Consider the following 17,456-nt stretch of genomic DNA (forward strand, 5'->3'; position numbering starts at 1 on the left):
GTGCACACACACCTCATGCTGTGCATTTCTGTCAGGGCACTTCAGTTCTGCTGTTCTTTAGCGCTCCTGTTTGTGAGCAAAAGCAACCCCTCAGCAGGGCTCTCGGGGCGAGGGCACAGATGCGGCACAGACTGTGCTAGGGCTGAACCCTCGCTGAAGTGCAGCCCTGCTAATTGCAGCTTGCTTTTTCTGGGGCATGAGAGGGTAGGTAGCTGCTGCGGGTGTGCTGTGAAGGAGAGGAGGGAGCTCCCTGAGGGTACCAGAAAGTCAGAAGGCAGCAGAGAAGAAAACAAGATGGTTTAGCGATAGGCAAGCAGTGGAGGCAAGGCAGGGATCTGCTGGGGAGGCGGTGAGTGGGCCGGTGAAGTGCTCAGCAGGCTGAGCTCAGAGTCCCCAGCTGCGTCTCGCCGTGAGAGATCACAAGCCCGGCACGGTCTTGGCTCGCTGCACCAGCACTGGCTTTTGGCATTCCTGAGGTGGAGCCGCCGCTAGGTCTGAACACTGACTGCCTTAGTGTGTGTCTGATACCTGGAGGTTCTCGGGTTGTGTGGAGGGGCAGAAGAGAAGCTAAAGTGGAAGATTTAAAGTACACGTGTGTGTATGATCAATACATACATACACCCAGAGATGCTCTTGGCCCATTCTTTATTCTGCTTAGGCCTGTGTGTTTTGTCACTTGAGTCCAGCCAGCAGCGGACAGCCTCGTTCCTCTCCTGGGTGCTTGCTCTGCAGTTCTAGTAACTCTTGCCCTGGTCTTTCTCATAGTAGAGGGGCGAATGCCATGCTGGACACCACCAGCTCCTCAAGCTGTGAAGACCCTTCTGACCTTCTCCTTTGTCCTCTACAGACCCCATCTTAGGGAGGCATCTAACAGTTCAGGGGGTAAGCGGTTCTCACGTGTCAGGTCACGCATTTTCCCCAGGGACACCCCACCAGCTCAGCAGAATGCCAACCCTGGGCTCTCTCTGTGCTACCAGAGAATCTGGAGGCAATTTTCCCCCCTGTCCCTTTTGGAAGGTCTCTTGCGAGTTTTTTAGGAGAGGCTCAGGTTTGGTTGGGTCATTCTTACCCATTCCCAAGGAGTAGTGTTGTCTTCAGCTGTGCTCCTGCCTGTGGCATGTTCCCACCCCAGTGCTGGCCTGCAGTGAGCCCAGAGCCACGTGCCAAGCACAGAGGAGCAGTGGATACCCTGGCAGGGATGCTGGTCACTGTCCCTCTGCTGTGGTTGTTTGAGTTTGCACTTTTACGAATCGATTGAGCCGGAGTCTTTTGAGAAATACATGTGAGGCGCTTTGGAGGGTTGGGGGTTGCTGTTTACAGCCAGAAAATAAGAAAACGTGATAGATCTAGTGGTTCTAGTAAACATCACCCCACCAGGGAGCAGTGGCAGCAGATAACCTGGGTTCCTGTTGCACAATGAGGTTTAGCCAGCTGGGGCCATGATGCTGCCTGCTGCATCCCTGCCCCCTTCTCCGGGGGAGGGAGAGCCCTTTGTCAGCTAGAGAGGGACTTACTAAATCGGATTTGCCGGCAAACAAGCACCTTAACCACTGAGCTGTGGGTCTCAATACTTGCACTTCACCTGAAGGCTCCCTGGGGGGGAAAAGGCAGTTTGGTACATGACCATTGGCTCTGCCCCTGCCTGGCATCCTCAAAACATCCTGAAGCCATGTCCCAGGGAAAACAGACCCCAACATCCCGCTCTCCTTGCTTTCTCTGAGTGCACACAGTGAGACCAGGAACCAGGAGGGCCGAGCATTGCCCCCATGGATGTGAACAAACCCGGGGGGGGAACATCCCCCCACCTTGCCCCTCTGGCCCCCTGCCCCGCTCCCCACCCTTGAGTACGGGTACCTCAGAACATGCACAGTTTGAATTTTCACTGACAATTAGTTTAATTATTGCCAGTGAAAAGAATTGTAATTATCTGTAAATATGTAGTTAACAAATTGACCTAGTTTCTGTATTTTTTAAGTTTTTGTACTAAAATTTATAGATACAGTATGTGCCAGCTAGCAGAAAGCTACTGTAATTGCCAGTCGTAGTTCAGCATGCACCCAATCCCCGAGACTTGTCCAGTGATGCTGTAAGGAATTTGTGCTTAAATATTGCGAGCTGGGGAGGCCAACAGCCACTCACCCGGGGCTTTTGGCTTCCAGCTTCCGGCTGGGTTTTCCCTGATGGCTGTGTGGAATCTCCTTCCCTTGAGCGTCGTGTGCCGCACGGAGGGCAGTGCGAGGGACAGAGCGCTAGCTTCGAGCTTGCTCTGGAGCTGAACTCAACGGGAACCAAGTTCAGGTTCTTTGCTGCAGTTTAATACCGGCTTGTGACTATGTTTTTCAATCTCTCTAGAAATGATCTGTTTCTTCCCCTTCCAACTGCTTTTGTCTTAAACCCGAGTTCATCTAAATCTACTGGAGGAAAAAAAAGAAAAAAAACCAAAACAAAAAAAGACTTTGATTTGAGATCGTTGCCTGCTTTTAGTGCCAGGATCACACATTTCTATGGCAACTCTGAGCTCAGCAGAGTGCAGAAATCAGCGCAGGGTTGTTGACGAGCTGAAGTCGGCGGCTGCTGTGTCTGCACAGCTTCGGCAGAGCCTGACTGTGGCTGGTGGCAGCTGTCAGGGGCAATTTTGGGGGTGCAACGTGAGGTCTTTTGGGAGTCCTGGTGTTCCTGCCCTGCTGGCTTGCCCCACAAGACCTGCTGTTTGAGTGAGGGGTGGGCTCCTAGGAATGGTCAGGATCTGTGCTCCGTGTCCTGTGGCAGAGGCAAGCCTGTGAGTCGATAGCTGTGCTGAGCATCCCGGGAAGCTGCGAGCAGAGGAGTTTGAGCGCCGGTGAGGCCGTGCTCTCCGGGTCTGGTTGTCCTGGAGGTTGTAGGGAATGGGAGCTTGTAAGGATTCAAGGATCAGAGAAGGAGAGGCAGACGTGCGCGTATGGGTTTGGCTTCTGGCAAGCAAACCACCCGCTTCCTTTCTTCAGCTTTTCTTCCCTCCTAACCCCCCGCAGCTCTTCCCCCTGCTTGCTTGGAACAGGAACATTTTTTTTTTTACCTGCCTAGAAACAGCTAAAAGATGGGGGGGCAGCCCTGATGTAAATAATTAACGTTGCAAAGTGAAGTGTGTATAACATAAAAGGCTACAGCCCTTTGGTGACTTGTAAATGCTTTGAGAAGGTTGTGGTAAGATGTGGAGGGGCCAAGCGACCTGCCCGGCCCCGCAGCCATCGCTGCCCCACTGCCACCGCGGGGCCGGGGGGTCGGGACGGGATGGGGGGACAACCCCAGGCCCCTTGGCCATGGGACCCCCCTCGGTGTAGTGGATGGGAGGGTAGCGTAACGTGTGTAATACAAATAGGAGAAGCTGTGTGAGGTGTGTATAGTGTATATTTTTTAAAAATAGCTTGCTTGTGTTGTGAAGATTTTAAAGACAAACTTGAGAATTCTAGCCTAACTATTAACACAAGTTTAACATCAGTTACCCCACTGGGTTCAGAGCCTCTTGAATGTATATTCCTTTTTGTAACCTAAATGACCTATTCTTCTACCAGTCAGCCAGACATCCTATTTATATTTTTAATTTTATATATTACTTTCCATTTGTTTTCATTATTTCCAGCATGTTTCTGGGTTTGGGTTTTTTGTTTGTTTGGGGGGGTTTGTTTCTTTTTGCACAAGCATTGTGTGAAGTCAAGGAAATGTTAACTCAAACCTGGTATTTTCCAACCTGTTCCCCCTCTCCTTCCTCTCCTCCACCCCTGTTGTGGTCTTTTTTTTTTCTTTCTTCCACCAACAGTTTGGGATTTTTCTGGGCTGGGATGCAGCGGGTGGGAGGAGGGGATGGCTCTTTTCCATTTGCAGCTTTTGTGCAAATGCCAGGTCTTTTTGCCAGTCAACTAAAAAAAAATGCTTCACTTGCTGGTTGCTTTAAAAAGAAAAAAAAAATTAAATAAAAAACAAAAAATGTAACCTTATCAGTGCGATGTAGACCCCGGCGGGAGGAGGGGAAGTGCACACCTGTAGCCACACACCTCTGGCTTTGGCTGCGAAACAAAAGCAAACCTTTCCTGGCGAGGAGGTGACCACAGGGCAGCTGCTGCCCGACCCCGTGGAGGGTTTGCCGGGCACGAGCTCCGTGTGCGGCCGAGCTCGGAGCCGTGCCGGGAGCGCCGTGCCTTGGGCTTGCTCTTCCCCCCTCGGCGCCTGCCTGTTCATGTGCACAAACCCAAGAGCTGCCTGCTGATGACAGCAAAGCTGTTGCTGCTTTTCCTCTCCTCCTCCTTCTCCTCTTCTTCCTCCTCTCCCCCTCCCTAAGGAGGTCCAGCTCCCCAACAAGAGCTCGCCCAGCGCCCGGCCCCAGCGCCGTGGCCGTTTGCTCTGGGGCATCATCCAGGTATGGCCGGCGCCGTGCTGTGCCACAGAGCATTAGATAGAAAAAAACACACACATATCTGCTGTTTTACTATGAACACTGGTCTGAGGTTTCCAGGCTCAGCACCACGGTGATGGGCCACGAAGGATTTAACCAGGGGAATTAAACTCCTTCCTGCTTCCGTGTCTGGTAGCACCAGCTGGTATGAGTGAATCTACAGGTGTGCGTTTTCCTTCTTGTAGAAAATGCCACGAGCACTAACTGGTAAGGCTTAATGTACAGTATATTGTCAGTATTCTGGTATTCTTCTGGTTCAACATACATTATAGCTCATATATAACCTGTATTAATTGTATAGATTGTGCATTTAAAGCTGTTACCAAGTTGTCAGAAAATAAGAGAAGAGAAAAAAAAAATAAGGTCATATGTAATATTTTGTTTGTAAGTATCCTTTGTATCATAGCAAAGGAAATGTTAAAAAAAAAAATCAACTGTAATAAAGTAATTTTAGTACACGGAGTGTCTGCCTGCCTTTGTGAGACCCTGGCCTGGGGAGCTACCGCGTGTAGGACCTCTGCCAGGTGAACACGGGGGGCTCGATTTGGGGACCCCCCCACCTGCGGGGCCGCGGCAGCCCCTTCCTCCGCTCCTCTGTCCGCAGGAACTCGGCCATGGCCCTGAAATATTCCAACACCGCCTCGTGGGCCCAGCAGCGCCCCGGGCCCCGCCGGGGGAAGCCGCAGTGCCCCCCGTGGGGGGTCAGCAGCAGGAAGAAGTAGGGGCTGCTGCGGAACAGCTCCCGGGGCAGGCTGTGTGCCGGGGCGCCGCGCACGGGGTCATCGGCGCTGCAGAGGCACAGCACCGGCACTGCCACCTCGTCCGCGTCGCGCAGGGGCTCGTTGCGCTCCCAGTAGCACTCCCAGCTGGTGGGGCGGCTCCGGCTCCGGCAGAAGAGGGTTTCCTCCAGCTCCCGCAGCGAGCGGCTGCCCAGGAGCCTGTCCATGTCCACCACCTCGGCCAGGGCCCCCCTGTACCTGCGGGGATGGGGTGGCCGCTGTGGGGTTGGGGGTGCTGCCATGGGCTGGGGGTTATGGGGACACTGCTGGGGACTTCGGGGATGTTCCACGGGCAGGGAGATCATGGGGATGCTGCATAAGATGGGGGACACAGAATATTGGGAGGAGCTGGGGCATGCTGCCTTGGAGGCTGAGGGTCGTAGGGATGCCACTTGGGGCTGGGGGCTACAGGGATGCTGCCATGGAGGTGCCACCAGCTTGTGTGCTCATGGGCTGCTCAACAGTCCTGGCCCTGCATGCAGGGAATAGGGGTGGCCTCGAGTGTCCCAACTCTAGAATGGCTTAGGGGCCCCATCCCAGCCCCTTGCCAGGGATCGTGGAGGGTCCCCACAGTGCAGCCCGGGTGCCATGACAACAGGAGACAGCCAGCACTCCCGTGCCGTTGCCGTGACAGCAGCATTTGCAGTGGGTATTGGGAAATAGGGACAGGGGAGACCCTCTGCTGCCCACCCCCCAAACCCCATCCCTGCAGTAAGCACTGTACCTGCTGCAGCCATCTGGGCTTTGCTGCAGCTTCACCTGCTACCTGTTTGCTCCCTGTTTCAGGCATTTTTTTGGCCCCCATCTGCCCACCTGTAGGGTTCCTTTGCCCCCCACAAACTCTCAGCACGGGGGGTGCCACTTGCTTGAGGCCTTTGCCCAGGGCAGTGTGTCTCCTGTCCCACCCCATGCTTGGCCCAGTCCAGCCTGGCTGTGCTGGGCAATAGGGAACCCAGACCCCTTGGGAAGGAAGAGCAGCTGTCACAGCCCCCTGCCCAGCCCTGTGTTGGCGTTATAGTCCCTCCCAGGGCCAACGGGAGGGTCAGGTTCTGGGGACGAGGGGCAGTGCAGGGAGAGGGGTCAGCCCCCCTTACCCCCTCGGGGCCCAACACCCACACAGGGGCTTCACCAACCTCTCCCAAGGGTGACAGATCTCCCAGCTCAGGAACCCCAAGATGCTGCCGCAGCCCCAGCCGAGCTGGCGACACACGTGGTGGCCCAGCTGGCCCCATGGCAGCCAGCTCCAGGCTGGTGTTCATTAACCAGCACGTTTTGCTGCCCTCAGCACCTCTGCCCCTGCACTGGGGCTCCCGGTGCTGGCAGCAGCACCCATCTCATGCACACCCCCAGAGGGGACCAAGGGGTTCCCAGGGTACCCCCCTCCACCTTCCCAAGCCCAAGGGACTTCACTGACCTGCTCAATCCCTGCTTGAGGTGGAGGAGCAGCGGCCACTCATAAAGCCAAGGCATCCTGGCTTCAAACCAGTCCCGGCCACGGAAGATGGGGGAGAGGCAGGCGGCGGCGGCCAGGCGGCTGGAGGAGCCGCTCTCGCCCAGGTAGGCAAGCAGCAGCCCCGAGCCCGAGCCCTCGCTGACGGCCAGCAGCGAGGCAGAGGGGTGCCGGCACCGCAGGTAGGTCACAGCCTCCCGCAGGTCCCCGGGGTCCCCGAAAGGCTGGAGCCGCGGAGTGGTGAGGGGACAGCCGTTGTGGCCGCGGCGGTTGAAGATGACGGGGGTGAAGCCCCGTTCCAGCGCCCGCAGCCCCAGCTGCAGCAGCAGCCCCGTCACCTTCCCGGCAGCGTTGGGGATGAGCAGCAGCACTGGGCTGGAGACCCCCCCACCGCCGCCCGCAGTCCCCCACGGCCCCACCAGCCAGTCCAGGGCCACCAGCCCGGCATCGGGTAACTGCAGGAGCTCACGGGCCACCACCGGCTCCGGCTCAGGTGGCTGCAGGAGCTGCCACAGCATCTGGAGCCGCGGCCAGCGCGGCCACGGCCAGCGTCCCCCCCGCAGCGCTGCTGACCGCCCCAAGCTCCGGACCAGGTGCTGGGCCAGAGCCGAGGGCTTGCACAGCAGCCGGCAGTGCCCCGAGCCCTCCTCGGCCATGAGGGGGATCCCCTCCTCCTCAGCCTCCTCCTCCTCCTCCTCTCCCACGTCTCCAGGCACCTCCAGCCTCCCTGCCCAAAGGCTTAAGTAAGCCAGGAGGCCCAGCCCCACGAGCACCGCGGCTACGGCCACCAAACCCTCCGGGGACAGCATGGAGGCAGCAGGAGCCCCGGCCGGCAGCCCCGACGGTCGGCGGGTCCGCAGAGCGATGGCGGGGCCGTGCTGGGAAAGCCCAGCCCCGGGGCTGGGCAAACAGCAGGGCTGTGCCGGGGATGGCCGCCAGCAGGGCCAAGGGGACTGGGTGAAACGGGAGGGACACGTGGCCGAGCCCTGCGTGGCGCCGGGGGGGCTGAACCCCTGCAGCCCCGGACCGTCCATGGGCACAGGGGCAGGGCGCCCGTGCAATGCTCACACCTTTATTGATACAAATGTACAAGGACACATCTTACAGAGGGGAGCGCGGCCCGGCACGGGGCAGGACGCCCGGGGAGGGGTTCAGGACGCCCGGGGAGGGGTGGCCCGCGGGCGTCCCAGTCCAGTGTAATGCTGTGGGTGGCCCCGGGGGTACCGGCCACCCAGAGAGGGGCTTTGTGGGGGGTGAGGGTACAAGGCCACCGCCACCACGGACAGCTACAGAGGCTATGTACAGGATAAGTTAGGCGCGTGCCCGGGGCGGGCGGGGGGCTGTACAGGGGGACGCAGGCACCTACCCCGCAGGCTGAGCACCAGCTCCTTGATGGCGCGGGGGGCACGAGGAACCCCGCACCCCGGCTCCCCAAAAAGGCCACTTGCAGCCACGCTCGCCCCAGGTGCCGGCTGCTGCCGGAGGGAAGGGAGACACGGAGAGCGCGGGGGCCGGGGGATGAAGGGGGGACACGGGCTGGCGCTCACTGCTTCTTCTCGCGAGTGGTGATGGTGACCAGCTGCTTGGCGGCCTTGGCGATGTCGTAGGCACACTGGATGACCTGCTGGGTCAGGAGCTGGTAGTCCACGGTGGCGCCGGGCTCGGGGGGCACAGTCTTGCGGCACTCGCTCTGCAGCCGGTAGGCGCTGGCGTTGAGCAGCCGCAGGGAGCTCCGCACCGTCTCCAGTGCTGGTTTCTGTGGCAGAGCACAGGACCAGTGTCAGAACCCACGCAGAGGGGGCTGAGAGTGTCTGGTGGGGATCACCCCCACCGCAGGGACACAACGCCCCTCCTACCTTAGGGAAGAGTGATGCCATCTCTGTCACAGCCGAGTGGATCTTCTCCGAGCAGGGCACGAAGCTGGGGCAAGTAGAAAGGGTGAGTGTAGCAGAGGACAATGGCTCCTAACCAGGGGGGTTGGCAAGGCATGGCCCCATATCTCCCCCTTAGTCTGAGTGTCCAGAGGGACCCTGAGGCTGTGCCCCAGTTGTACCTGTCATGCTTGGACTCTTGTGCTGCCCGCAGCAGCTCCTGGATATTCTTGGTGACCTGTTCGGTTTTGAGGATGACATCCTCCGTGCTGGGCAGCCCAGGGTCCAGCTCCCCGTCCAGCGGGTCCAGCTCGTGGGGGAAGTCCTCATCCTTGCTCAGCTCCACATACCGCTTCCCCTCCATGCTGCAGGCACCAACCAACCGCCCTGGGTTAGTGTCAGCCCCATGTCCCTGTGTCCCCACAGACCCTGGTGCAGCCCCCAGCACCACCACGCACCTGATCAGAACCTCACCAGCCTGTGTGTTGTCATAGTCGCTGTCGGTGCCGCTGCCGTGCCGGTCCAGCTTGCTCTGGAGAGGAGTAGAGTCAAGCCCTGCCCAGCCCCATCCCCACACAGGGTTTGGGGGTCTCCCCACCCCAAGAGTTGCTCCCCCTTCCCAATACATCACCATGTGTCGGGCACCATCAGGCGGGCAGGAGAGCAGCGGGGAGGATGGAGGGAAGGGCACCGAGGAGGCAGATGGACCTTTCCGCATCTGGAGGGGGAAAAGAGGGGAAGCCCATGCTGAACAGGGTGCAGGAGGGTCTAGAGCCGACCCCGGTGACGTGCAGGGGAGGACGAGCACAGGGGACACCGCCACCCTGCATGCAGGAACATCCCGCAGCTGCCGTCCCTTGGGGAGGTCCCCGGCCTGACCCAGGGGGGTGCAGGGCGGTGGGGGACAGGACATCCCAAAGGCCACATCCTGGGCAGGCGACAGCCACCACGTCCCATGCAGGAGCCGCCCCCGCTGCGGCCCCCTTACCCGGTACACGCTGGCCGGGATGTGCATGGAGTACAGAGCCTCGTCCTCCACCTCCTGGCGACACACGAAAGGTTACGGCCCTGCGGGGATGGGACCCAGCACCCTGTGGGGCTGGGGGGACTGCTGCACCCCAAAACCCTCCCGCCCACCCCAGCACACTCACGCCGGGGCTGAAGGGCTGCAGCCGCGTCACCAGCTCCTCCACCGGCTGCCCGAAGGGTTTCAGCGCCGAGCCTGGTTCGTACATGGAGAAAGCCTGGCGATCCCGGCGGTGTGTGGGGGTTGTGCCCGGGGCGTGCCCGTGCTCCGGCCGCTCGCTGGGGGCTGGGGTTGGATGTGCAGGACCAGTCTGCTGCCGGATCTGCGCGTTCTCTGCCTGCAGCTTGTGGATCTGCAGCCGGGAGAAGGGGAAGGCATCAGCGAGGAGTGGGGGTACACTGAGGAGGGGATCCCCCTGGCCCGACACCCACCTCACGCTGCAGCCGGCGCAGCTCATCGCTCAGGCTGTTGTTCACCTTCATCAGTTGCTGCACCTTGGCTTCAGAGGCAGCCAGAGCCTTCTTCACCTCCAGGTACTCCTGCAGCGTGATGGGGCCGTCCGACAGGTCGGAGGAGTCCATGCTCTGCAGGAAGAGGAGCTCAGCACTAGGATTCCAGCGCCAGGGGTCTGGGTGGGGGTCCAGGCCGGGGTTTGGGCTCACCCTGGCGCGGTTGTTGCGGGAGGCGTTGCGCAGCAGCTCCTGGTCCGTGTCCTCGTCAGAGGCGACGCTGTCGTAGTCGTGCTGGTCGTCCAGGTCACTCTGGCTCCGCAGCGAGTAGTCGAGGGCGTCTGGGGGAGGGCAGGGGGGTGCTGAGCACAGGGCAGGGGGGAGTGCTCAGCCCCACCTCACTGCCCTCCGTGCCTCACCTGTGGGGCTGAGCAGACTCTTCCCTTGCTGCCGGCGCTTGGCTTCCCCGAGGATGTCGATGAGCAAGGTGGCAAACTCCCTGGCGTTGAACCTGGCCAGCTTCTGCCGGCCCTGGGGGCAGCAGGGGGGGAAAGGGGGTGAGCAGGGGTCTGGGTGCACAGTGGGGTCGCGTGGCCTAGAGGGGGCCTCACCTGGTTGCGCGTGGCCGAGTACTCGGGGTTGACGGGGAGGAAGGGGACGGCGCTGCGCTCTGTCACCAGCGTGCTGTGGTTCTGCGTGGTCAGCCAGACTGCAGGAAGGCACCTGGTGTCAGATCCCGGGGGACACGGGCTGGACCCCCCCAGACAAGCGGGCAGCAGGGCCCAGAGCCGGCAGGACGCAGGCGCGGGCGCAGGGCCAGCCTGCTGGGGTTTGGAGCGGAGCCTGGCCGGGCTGACAGGAGTCGCCTCCCCCAGCCACCCAGCAGGGCTGGGGTCCCCCCTGCATCCCCCAGCAGGACCCCACCCTGCTCTTCACCCGTTCAGGCACCAGCTCAGCACCCCCCAGCCGCTGGGAAGAGGGTTTGACACGTCTGTTGGCACCCGCCCTGCCACGGCAATGGGGCAGCCCCCACCCTGCCGCCCCCCGGATCCAGGGCACCACTCCAGGCTGAGCCCCCATCCCTGGGGGATCCCGGCACCCACCTCCGGCAGCACCCCAGCCCGGCACCCAGCGGCGGCCCCTCGCGCTGAGCAAACCTCCCCGGCCGGAGGAATGAAGAAGGAGGGGCCTGCGGTCCCGGCGGACGCGTCCAGATCGGGGGGAGCGCGGGGCTCAGCCGCGGCTGCTCCTCCCCACGCTGTGCCGCCCGCCCAGCCCTGGGGGGCTGCACCCCGCACCCCCCGCTCACCCGCGTCGTTCTCCCGACGGTCCACCTCATCGTACACGTCCATGGCCAGCTCCTCGAAGAGGCGGTTGCTGAGCTGCAGCAGGACGGGGGACAGGGTCAGGCAGGATGGGAGGAGCAGGCGGGACACCCCCCAGCCCTGCCCCGGCCCCCACTCACCGCCTGCAGCTTCTTCTTGGCTGCCTTCGCCAGTTCAGAGAGGTCCAGGCTGGGGGGTACAGGGAGGGAGGAAACAAAAAGTGGGGGTTATTCCTGTTCTGTTCCCACCAAAACAGTCCCCAGCTGCACCCCACCATGACAGGGACCCCCCCTCAGGCATTGGGGGCTTCACCAAGCAGGGCTGGCAGGCAGGCACAGGGGGATGAGGTGGCAGGGGGCGAGCGGGACCCCCCTCCCTGAGTGCCCCCCAGGTGCCGGGCTGGGCCGAGCGGCCAGGGCTGCAGGGGGGGCCCATGCCAGCAGCATGGGGGACCCCCGGAGCCGAGAGCCGAGCGGACAATACCTCTGTGCCATGCACTTTGGGCGCACCCTGCGCTCCGGAGAAGGCAGCGGAGGGAAGAACAGGATAAAGGCGGACGTTAAACGCGCGGGCACGCCGACCCCCCGCCCCCCAGGGATGCTCCAGTGACCGGGGTCCCCCCCTCAGCCCAGCGGGGACACTGGGGGGGGACATGGGACAGGGCAGCAGGGCCACGGGCACCGGGCACTCACCTGTCAGCCATCTGCGGGATGATGTAGTGCCCATTCTTGTGGTCTGCACAGAGAGAGGTGTGGTGAGCAGAACCCTGTGGTCCCTCCAGGGTAATCCCCCCACCCTGGACCCCCGTGCTCACCCGGCTTCCTGCCGCAGAGGTAGAAGGCCAGCCGGTCGGTCAGCTCGTACTGGCACTCCACCAGCCGCTCCGCCAGCTCGTGCTGGGCTGCCTGCCTGTGGGAGGGCCGGCAGGGGTGATGCCCACCCTAGGTGGGGGTGCAGGCAGGGGTGACCCCCTTCCCTGCCCTCACCTGGCATAGTCAATGGGGGTCCGGCCGTTCACGTCGGGCGCCCCAGGGTCGGCACCGTAGACCACCAGCAGCTCTGCCTGCAGGATCTGCCCGGCCTTGGCTGCCACATGTAGTGGTGTGGTGCCCTTCTCCTGCGGGCATGGGCAGCCTCAGAGCCACAGCCTGCATGTGGGATGGGGCCCCAGGACTCCCCCGGGCCACCTCTGGGGTCACCAAGCCCCACCAGCACTCACCGGGTGGAAGAAGTTGGCCTGGGCGCCCAGAGAGAGCAGGCGCAGGCAGGTCTCCAGGTTGCCCGTTCGCACACTCGAGTGCAATTGCTGTGGAGGAGAGAGCTGGTAACGGGGGGATCTGTCCCCACTGCCAAAGAGGGGTCCCTGAGTCCCCACCCCACCTTGCTGAGGTCTTTGGCAGTGACGCCGTCGTCATCCCGGCAGGGCAGCTTGTGGACGAAGGCCAGCATCTGGTACTTGGCACGGATGAACTCCGACTTGGTGGGGCTGGGAGTGGGCAGCGGGTTTTGTGGTGAGGAAGGGGCTCCAAACCAGTCCTGACCCCTCCCCAGAGCACGGGGGGCACTTACTGCACTTTGTCCTGGGGGTTTGCCTTCCGGCGCCCGCTCTGCACCTGCGCCGGATCCAGCAGCGAGTGCTCCCAGATGGAGTTGGCCCCATTGCTCGCCAAGGTGTGCACCATCTGCAGGGGACAGGCAGGGCCCAGTGGGCACGGGGGGTCCCGGTGTGCACCTCCCCACGTTCCAGTGTCCCCAGCACCCACCTGGAGCAGTGTGGCAGGCCAGGGGCTGTGGCGCAGGTGCTTGACGATGGAGATGTGGCGGCCCAGGCTGCGGTGCACGCTGCAGCACTCGTCGCAGATGAGCACCCCGCGGTTGATCGATGCCCAGCCAGGGTCTGGGGGTGGCATGGGGGTGTCAGCGGGTGTCCCCTCCCCATGTGGTCTCCTCCTTACCCATCCATCCAGCAGGGGGATGCGTTGCCACAGCAACCATTTCCCGTGAGATGGAGAGGGGCTCAGCCCATCACCAGGGGAAACCCACGGGTTTCCCATAGCAACCACCAGCCAAAAGGGGGGCAGGGTTCGCCCCCCCCCCGCCCCACCATCAGGAGGGCGGCCGGTGGCAGGGATGACACCAGCACACCCTGAGCAGGGACACCCTGGTTCGCTGCGAGGTCACTCACTCCCTGAGCCCCTGGGTGGGTGTTTGGGGGTGCCCCAGTGTGCCCCACAGTGTGCCCCACAGTGGGTGGGCACCCCCAGTCCACGGGCTCCTACACAGGGGTGGTCACCACCTCTACAGCCTCAGCACCGCAGCGCAGCCAGCACCCAGGACACCCCAGCTCCGGGTCAGGTGCCATGGCCCCCCACGCTGCCGTGCCCCTCCAGCCCCGCCGCTGGCCCCGGCCAGCCGGACTGGAGCCCTTTGTGTCCCCGCCGGGAACAAAGGACCGTTTGAGCAGCCGCGCTGGCCCCGCGCTGGCACCAGCCCCGGCACCCACGGGGGCACTGCTGGCGGCCAGGCAGCAACTCCCCACGCCTGCACCCCAAAATCAGGTCCTGCGGATGAGGGGGTCTGGGCCCGCGGTGTGGCCCTTGGGCTGCAGCTGTTTACAGTAGCATGGGGACAACACTTGAGGACCCCCTCTGGGTCACAGCCCCCCCTCCCCTGGAACGCAGCCAGGCACAGGGTGACAATGCTGAATCGTTCCCAGGTGTCCCCTCTGCCGGGCACGACAGGGGGAGTTCTGCCACTCTCTGCCCAGCCCCACCCCCTCCCCTTGTTTCTGTAGGTCCTACATAAACACCACGCTCTCCCACAGGAGGGGGCAGCCCCAAGCACGGAGATACGGGGCCTGGTGGGGGGGATGTCCGCACTGGCCAGCCCGATGGCCCTGAGGGGTGACAGTGACCCCACGACCTCACAGAGAGAGGAAGGCAGGCAGGCAGCCAAACCTCCCCCACTTCCTTCCTCCCTGCAGGGTCCCGGACCCCTCCCCACGCATCCCCCAGAGCCCGGAGGACACCGTTCTTGGGGGGCACGGCATCCTGCCATGCTGCAGTGCCCCGGGGCCGGGGTGGGGTGGCCGGGGGGAGTGGTGGCCCCCCCAGCCTGGCAGCCCCGCGCACGCAGATGGCAGCGCCTTGGCAGCCGGTGCGGCGGCATCTGTGCCTTCGCGCCCGCTGCCCACGGCCACCGCCGGGAACAGGACGCGCCGTGCGGGGGGAGCCAGCCCGCGACCCCAAACCGGGTGGCTCCAGAGTATCCCCGGGGCAACACCCCTCCCACCCTGCGACAGCTGGGATGTGGTGGGATGCGGGTGGGCATTGGGGAGCGCTGGCACAGGGACACCCCAAACGCTGGGAGGATCCTGGAGTCCAAGGGAGCTGCCAGCACCTCAATCCCCGCACCGGGATGTGGGCTGACACCGGGAACCCCAGCACTTGGCTCCGTACTGGTGATGGCAGGGCTGGTGCCAGCCAGCATCCCTGCGTGGGGCCAAGGGGGGCCGGGCAGAGGGATCAGAGCACCCCACGGGCACCCCCATGCAGGGCCAGGCGGCGCATCCCCGGCAGCGACAGCGGGTGCTCCCAGCGCTGTAGGAAACGGCCTCTGGACTTTATAACTCATTTCCTCCCATGGCTGCCAGGCGATAAGAGATTGGAATAAACTGGTTTCCATTTCCCCTGGCCGCAGCAGGGAGCCCCGGCACCGCCCCGGGAACCCCTGGCCCCCCGCTTGCCCGCCGGCACGGGGCATGCCTGGAGGCAGGGCAGCCTTTCGCCCACGCGTGCCGACAGCTCTCCTGGCAGGATCCGGCCATTGGCACGTGGCCGGAATAATTTCGGCAGAGCCTTGGCCCGCGGGCAGCTTTCCGGGGCCGGCTCCGAGACCCGTTCATTCATTGCCGTGGGGCCACCTGCACTGGCCACGGGCGGGTTTGGGGTCCGGCCCTACCGCGGGCAGGGTTTGGGGGGGGCAGACCCACCGTGCCGCCCACGGGTGCGTGCCCAGCGCGGGGGCTGTGGGCAGCGGCACCGCCGGGGATGGGAATGGTCTTGCCCAGGCTCGGCTCTGGCTTGCAGCGCGGCGGCCGCCCGGCTCGCCCAGCCGGCACCGCCAAGCCCGGATCCGGCTGCGGTGGGTGCTGCCTGTGGGGTGTCCCCCATCATCCTGCCGTTCGCAGGGTCACCAGCGCTGCCGGCACTGAGCGGCGAGTCCCCAGGCTGCGCCAGCAGCCCCCGCGCTGGGGTGCGAAGGCTGTGGGTGGTGCAGGGGGGCGGTGGGGGCACGCGGGGGGCACCGGAGCGGCACGGAGAAGGGCATGCGGGGGTATCGGGGGTGTGTTTGGGGTGTATTAGGGTGTTCCAGGGGGCTAAAAGTGGGTGCGCCAACGGGGTCATAGGTTTTATCAAGGCGTTTCACTGGGGGCACAGCAGAGGGTTCCTGGGGGGCGGACAGGGCACTCAGTGGGGGTCCCTTGGGTGTGCAGAGTGGGGTGCAGAAAGGAATAACCGGGGGGATCCTGGGGGCACTCAGGAGGGTGCGAAGGGGTCTCGATGTGGGGCGCAGAAGGAGACGCAAAAGGGTTCAGGGGAAGCAGTCCGGGGGCAAACCCCGCGGGGTACAGAGGAGGCTGCCGGGGGTGCCGGGGACGCACCGGGGGTGCCGCGGGGCGCAGAGGGAGCTCTCGGTGGCGCGGGGGACGCGCGGGGCAGGCTCCGGGGGGCGGCAGGAGGCGCGGGGGGGGCTGGCGGGGCCATGCCGGCGCCGGTGCGGGGGGGCCCTTACCTGGGGCGCTGCAGTCGGCGCACACCTCTGCCCGCGGCGCCTTCCGGGACATCCTCAGCGGCGAGGCGGGCCCGGGCCCGGGCCTCTGCGCCAGCGTGGGGCGGCGGCGGCGCCCCCGGGCCCGCCGGGGGAGCGGCGGCGGGGAAGGGGGAGGGGGCCCGGGCGGCGGGGCGGGGGCGGCGGGGCCCGGGGCGGCGGGGCCGGGGGCTGCCGGCTGCTCCCAGCGCCCGGCGGCTCCGCAGGAAGCGGCGCAGGCCCGGCCCCGGCGGAGGAGGGGCCGCACCGCCCCCGCCCCGCCACCGGCAGCGCTGCCGCGGCCGCCCCGCACCGGCACCGGCACCGCCCCGCACTCGCAGCCGCACCCGAACCCGCACCCGCGCCGGCACCGCCCCGCACCGGGACACGCACCGGCGCCGCCCCCACCCCGCACTTCGATCCGGAGCCGCACACGGATTCGCACGGGCACCGGCAGCGCTCCGCACCGCACCGGCACCGCCCCCGCCCCGCACCCGCACCTGCACACGGCACCCGGACAGCCCGCTCCCGCTCCCGGACCCGGGCACTTCACCTGCTGCTGGGCATCCTTTCTCTGCCCCTGCTCCCGGGCATCCCCTAGCCCTGACCCCAGTCTCCCTCCTCGTTGCTCTCCCAGTCCTATTTTCAGTCCAGGGCGCTATCCTGGTCCTGCTCCCAGCCCTTGTCCTATTTATCCCGAAGGGGTGGTACTGGTCCCATTCCTATTCCGGGTCCTGTGTACCCCAGTCCCAGCTCTGGACATTTGTCCTGGATCCAGCCGCAGACCTGGGTACCCCCAGTGCACTTCCCAGCGCCACCTCTGACACTGTGCACCCCACTCCGGGGCACACCCCTTCCCCAGGACACTGGCTCGGGCTACACTACCCCTGGGGTGCCCAGCAGTGGATTTTGGGGTTGGGTGGGGGGATTTGGGACTATTTGGGGTCTGTTCCCTACTGTGACCCTTTAAACACTTGGACCAAGGGGACACCCCGGTTCTACCACCGGGACCCCACAGACAGCTGCGGGGGGCCAGAGCCCAGGGGAATGGGGCACACAGTGGGCAGGCGGGGTGACCTCACCGCGAGCTGCTGAGGAGGTGGCTCATGACGTCATGGGGCAGCGGGGTTGGCAGGGGGATGGGGGATGCGGTGCGGGGACAGGGGCGGGGGGATGCGACCACCGCCGCCGCCACGGCTGAGCAGAGAATAATGCCGGGGGGGCTCCCCCCGTGGGAGGGTGGGGAGCAGCGGGGTGGGGGGGCCAGGAGCGTGGCGCCGGCGGAGGCCGGGGCGGCCGCAGAGGCCCAGCCTTGCA

At 64.0% G+C, this 17,456-nt stretch overlaps 2 protein-coding genes across 6 annotated transcripts; both read right to left on the reverse strand.

Moving 5' to 3' along the window:
• Positions 1–7,692, reverse strand: ABHD15 (abhydrolase domain containing 15). Its single transcript, XM_085078352.1, has 2 exons — positions 6,623–7,692; positions 1–5,406 (listed from the first exon to the last, which is right to left on the reverse strand). Exons 1-2 carry the CDS (start codon positions 7,690–7,692, stop codon positions 4,929–4,931), a joined length of 1,548 nt encoding a protein of 515 aa, XP_084934478.1. The 3' UTR covers positions 1–4,928.
• Positions 7,693–7,709: 17 nt separating this feature from the next.
• Positions 7,710–16,368, reverse strand: GIT1 (GIT ArfGAP 1). Of its 5 annotated transcripts, XM_085078342.1 has the most exons (22): positions 16,125–16,363; positions 13,094–13,227; positions 12,900–13,012; positions 12,711–12,816; positions 12,550–12,636; positions 12,317–12,447; positions 12,145–12,239; positions 12,023–12,065; positions 11,814–11,840; positions 11,471–11,519; positions 11,315–11,387; positions 10,617–10,714; positions 10,425–10,536; positions 10,219–10,346; positions 9,988–10,140; positions 9,681–9,908; positions 9,518–9,571; positions 9,161–9,247; positions 8,988–9,061; positions 8,712–8,894; positions 8,515–8,578; positions 7,710–8,414 (listed from the first exon to the last, which is right to left on the reverse strand). In XM_085078342.1, exons 1-22 carry the CDS (start codon positions 16,174–16,176, stop codon positions 8,202–8,204), a joined length of 2,304 nt encoding a protein of 767 aa, XP_084934468.1. In that variant the 5' UTR covers positions 16,177–16,363; the 3' UTR covers positions 7,710–8,201. The 5 variants fall into 5 exon arrangements, with proteins under 5 accessions (XP_084934468.1, XP_084934467.1, XP_084934471.1 ...); XM_085078341.1 differs by having other exon boundaries at positions 8,712–9,061; positions 16,125–16,368; XM_085078345.1 differs by lacking the exon at positions 9,518–9,571 and having other exon boundaries at positions 16,125–16,364.
• Positions 16,369–17,456: the final 1,088 nt, after the last annotated feature.

Source organism: Lichenostomus cassidix, chromosome 19, assembly GCF_008360975.1.
Source record: "Lichenostomus cassidix isolate B80296 chromosome 19, HeHo_3.0, whole genome shotgun sequence".
Lineage (NCBI taxonomy): Eukaryota > Metazoa > Chordata > Aves > Passeriformes > Meliphagidae > Lichenostomus > Lichenostomus cassidix.

Bases quoted from the DNA above. Each gene is read 5' to 3' on its own strand.
- GIT1 (XM_085078341.1), bottom strand. From the start codon at position 16,176: ATGTCCCGGAAGGCGCCGCGGGCAGAGGTGTGCGCCGACTGCAGCGCC. The intron at 12,817-12,899 runs GTAAGTGCCCCC...GCCCACTCCCAG, and splicing joins AACCCCCAGGACAAAGTGCA to CCCCACCAAGTCGGAGTTCA. The intron at 10,715-11,314 runs GTGAGCGGGGGG...GCCTTCCTGCAG, and splicing joins CCGTCGGGAGAACGACGCGG to TCTGGCTGACCACGCAGAAC.
- ABHD15 (XM_085078352.1), bottom strand. From the start codon at position 7,692: ATGGACGGTCCGGGGCTGCAGGGGTTCAGCCCCCCCGGCGCCACGCAG. The intron at 5,407-6,622 runs GTCAGTGAAGTC...CCATCCCCGCAG, and splicing joins CTCAAGCAGGGATTGAGCAG to GTACAGGGGGGCCCTGGCCG.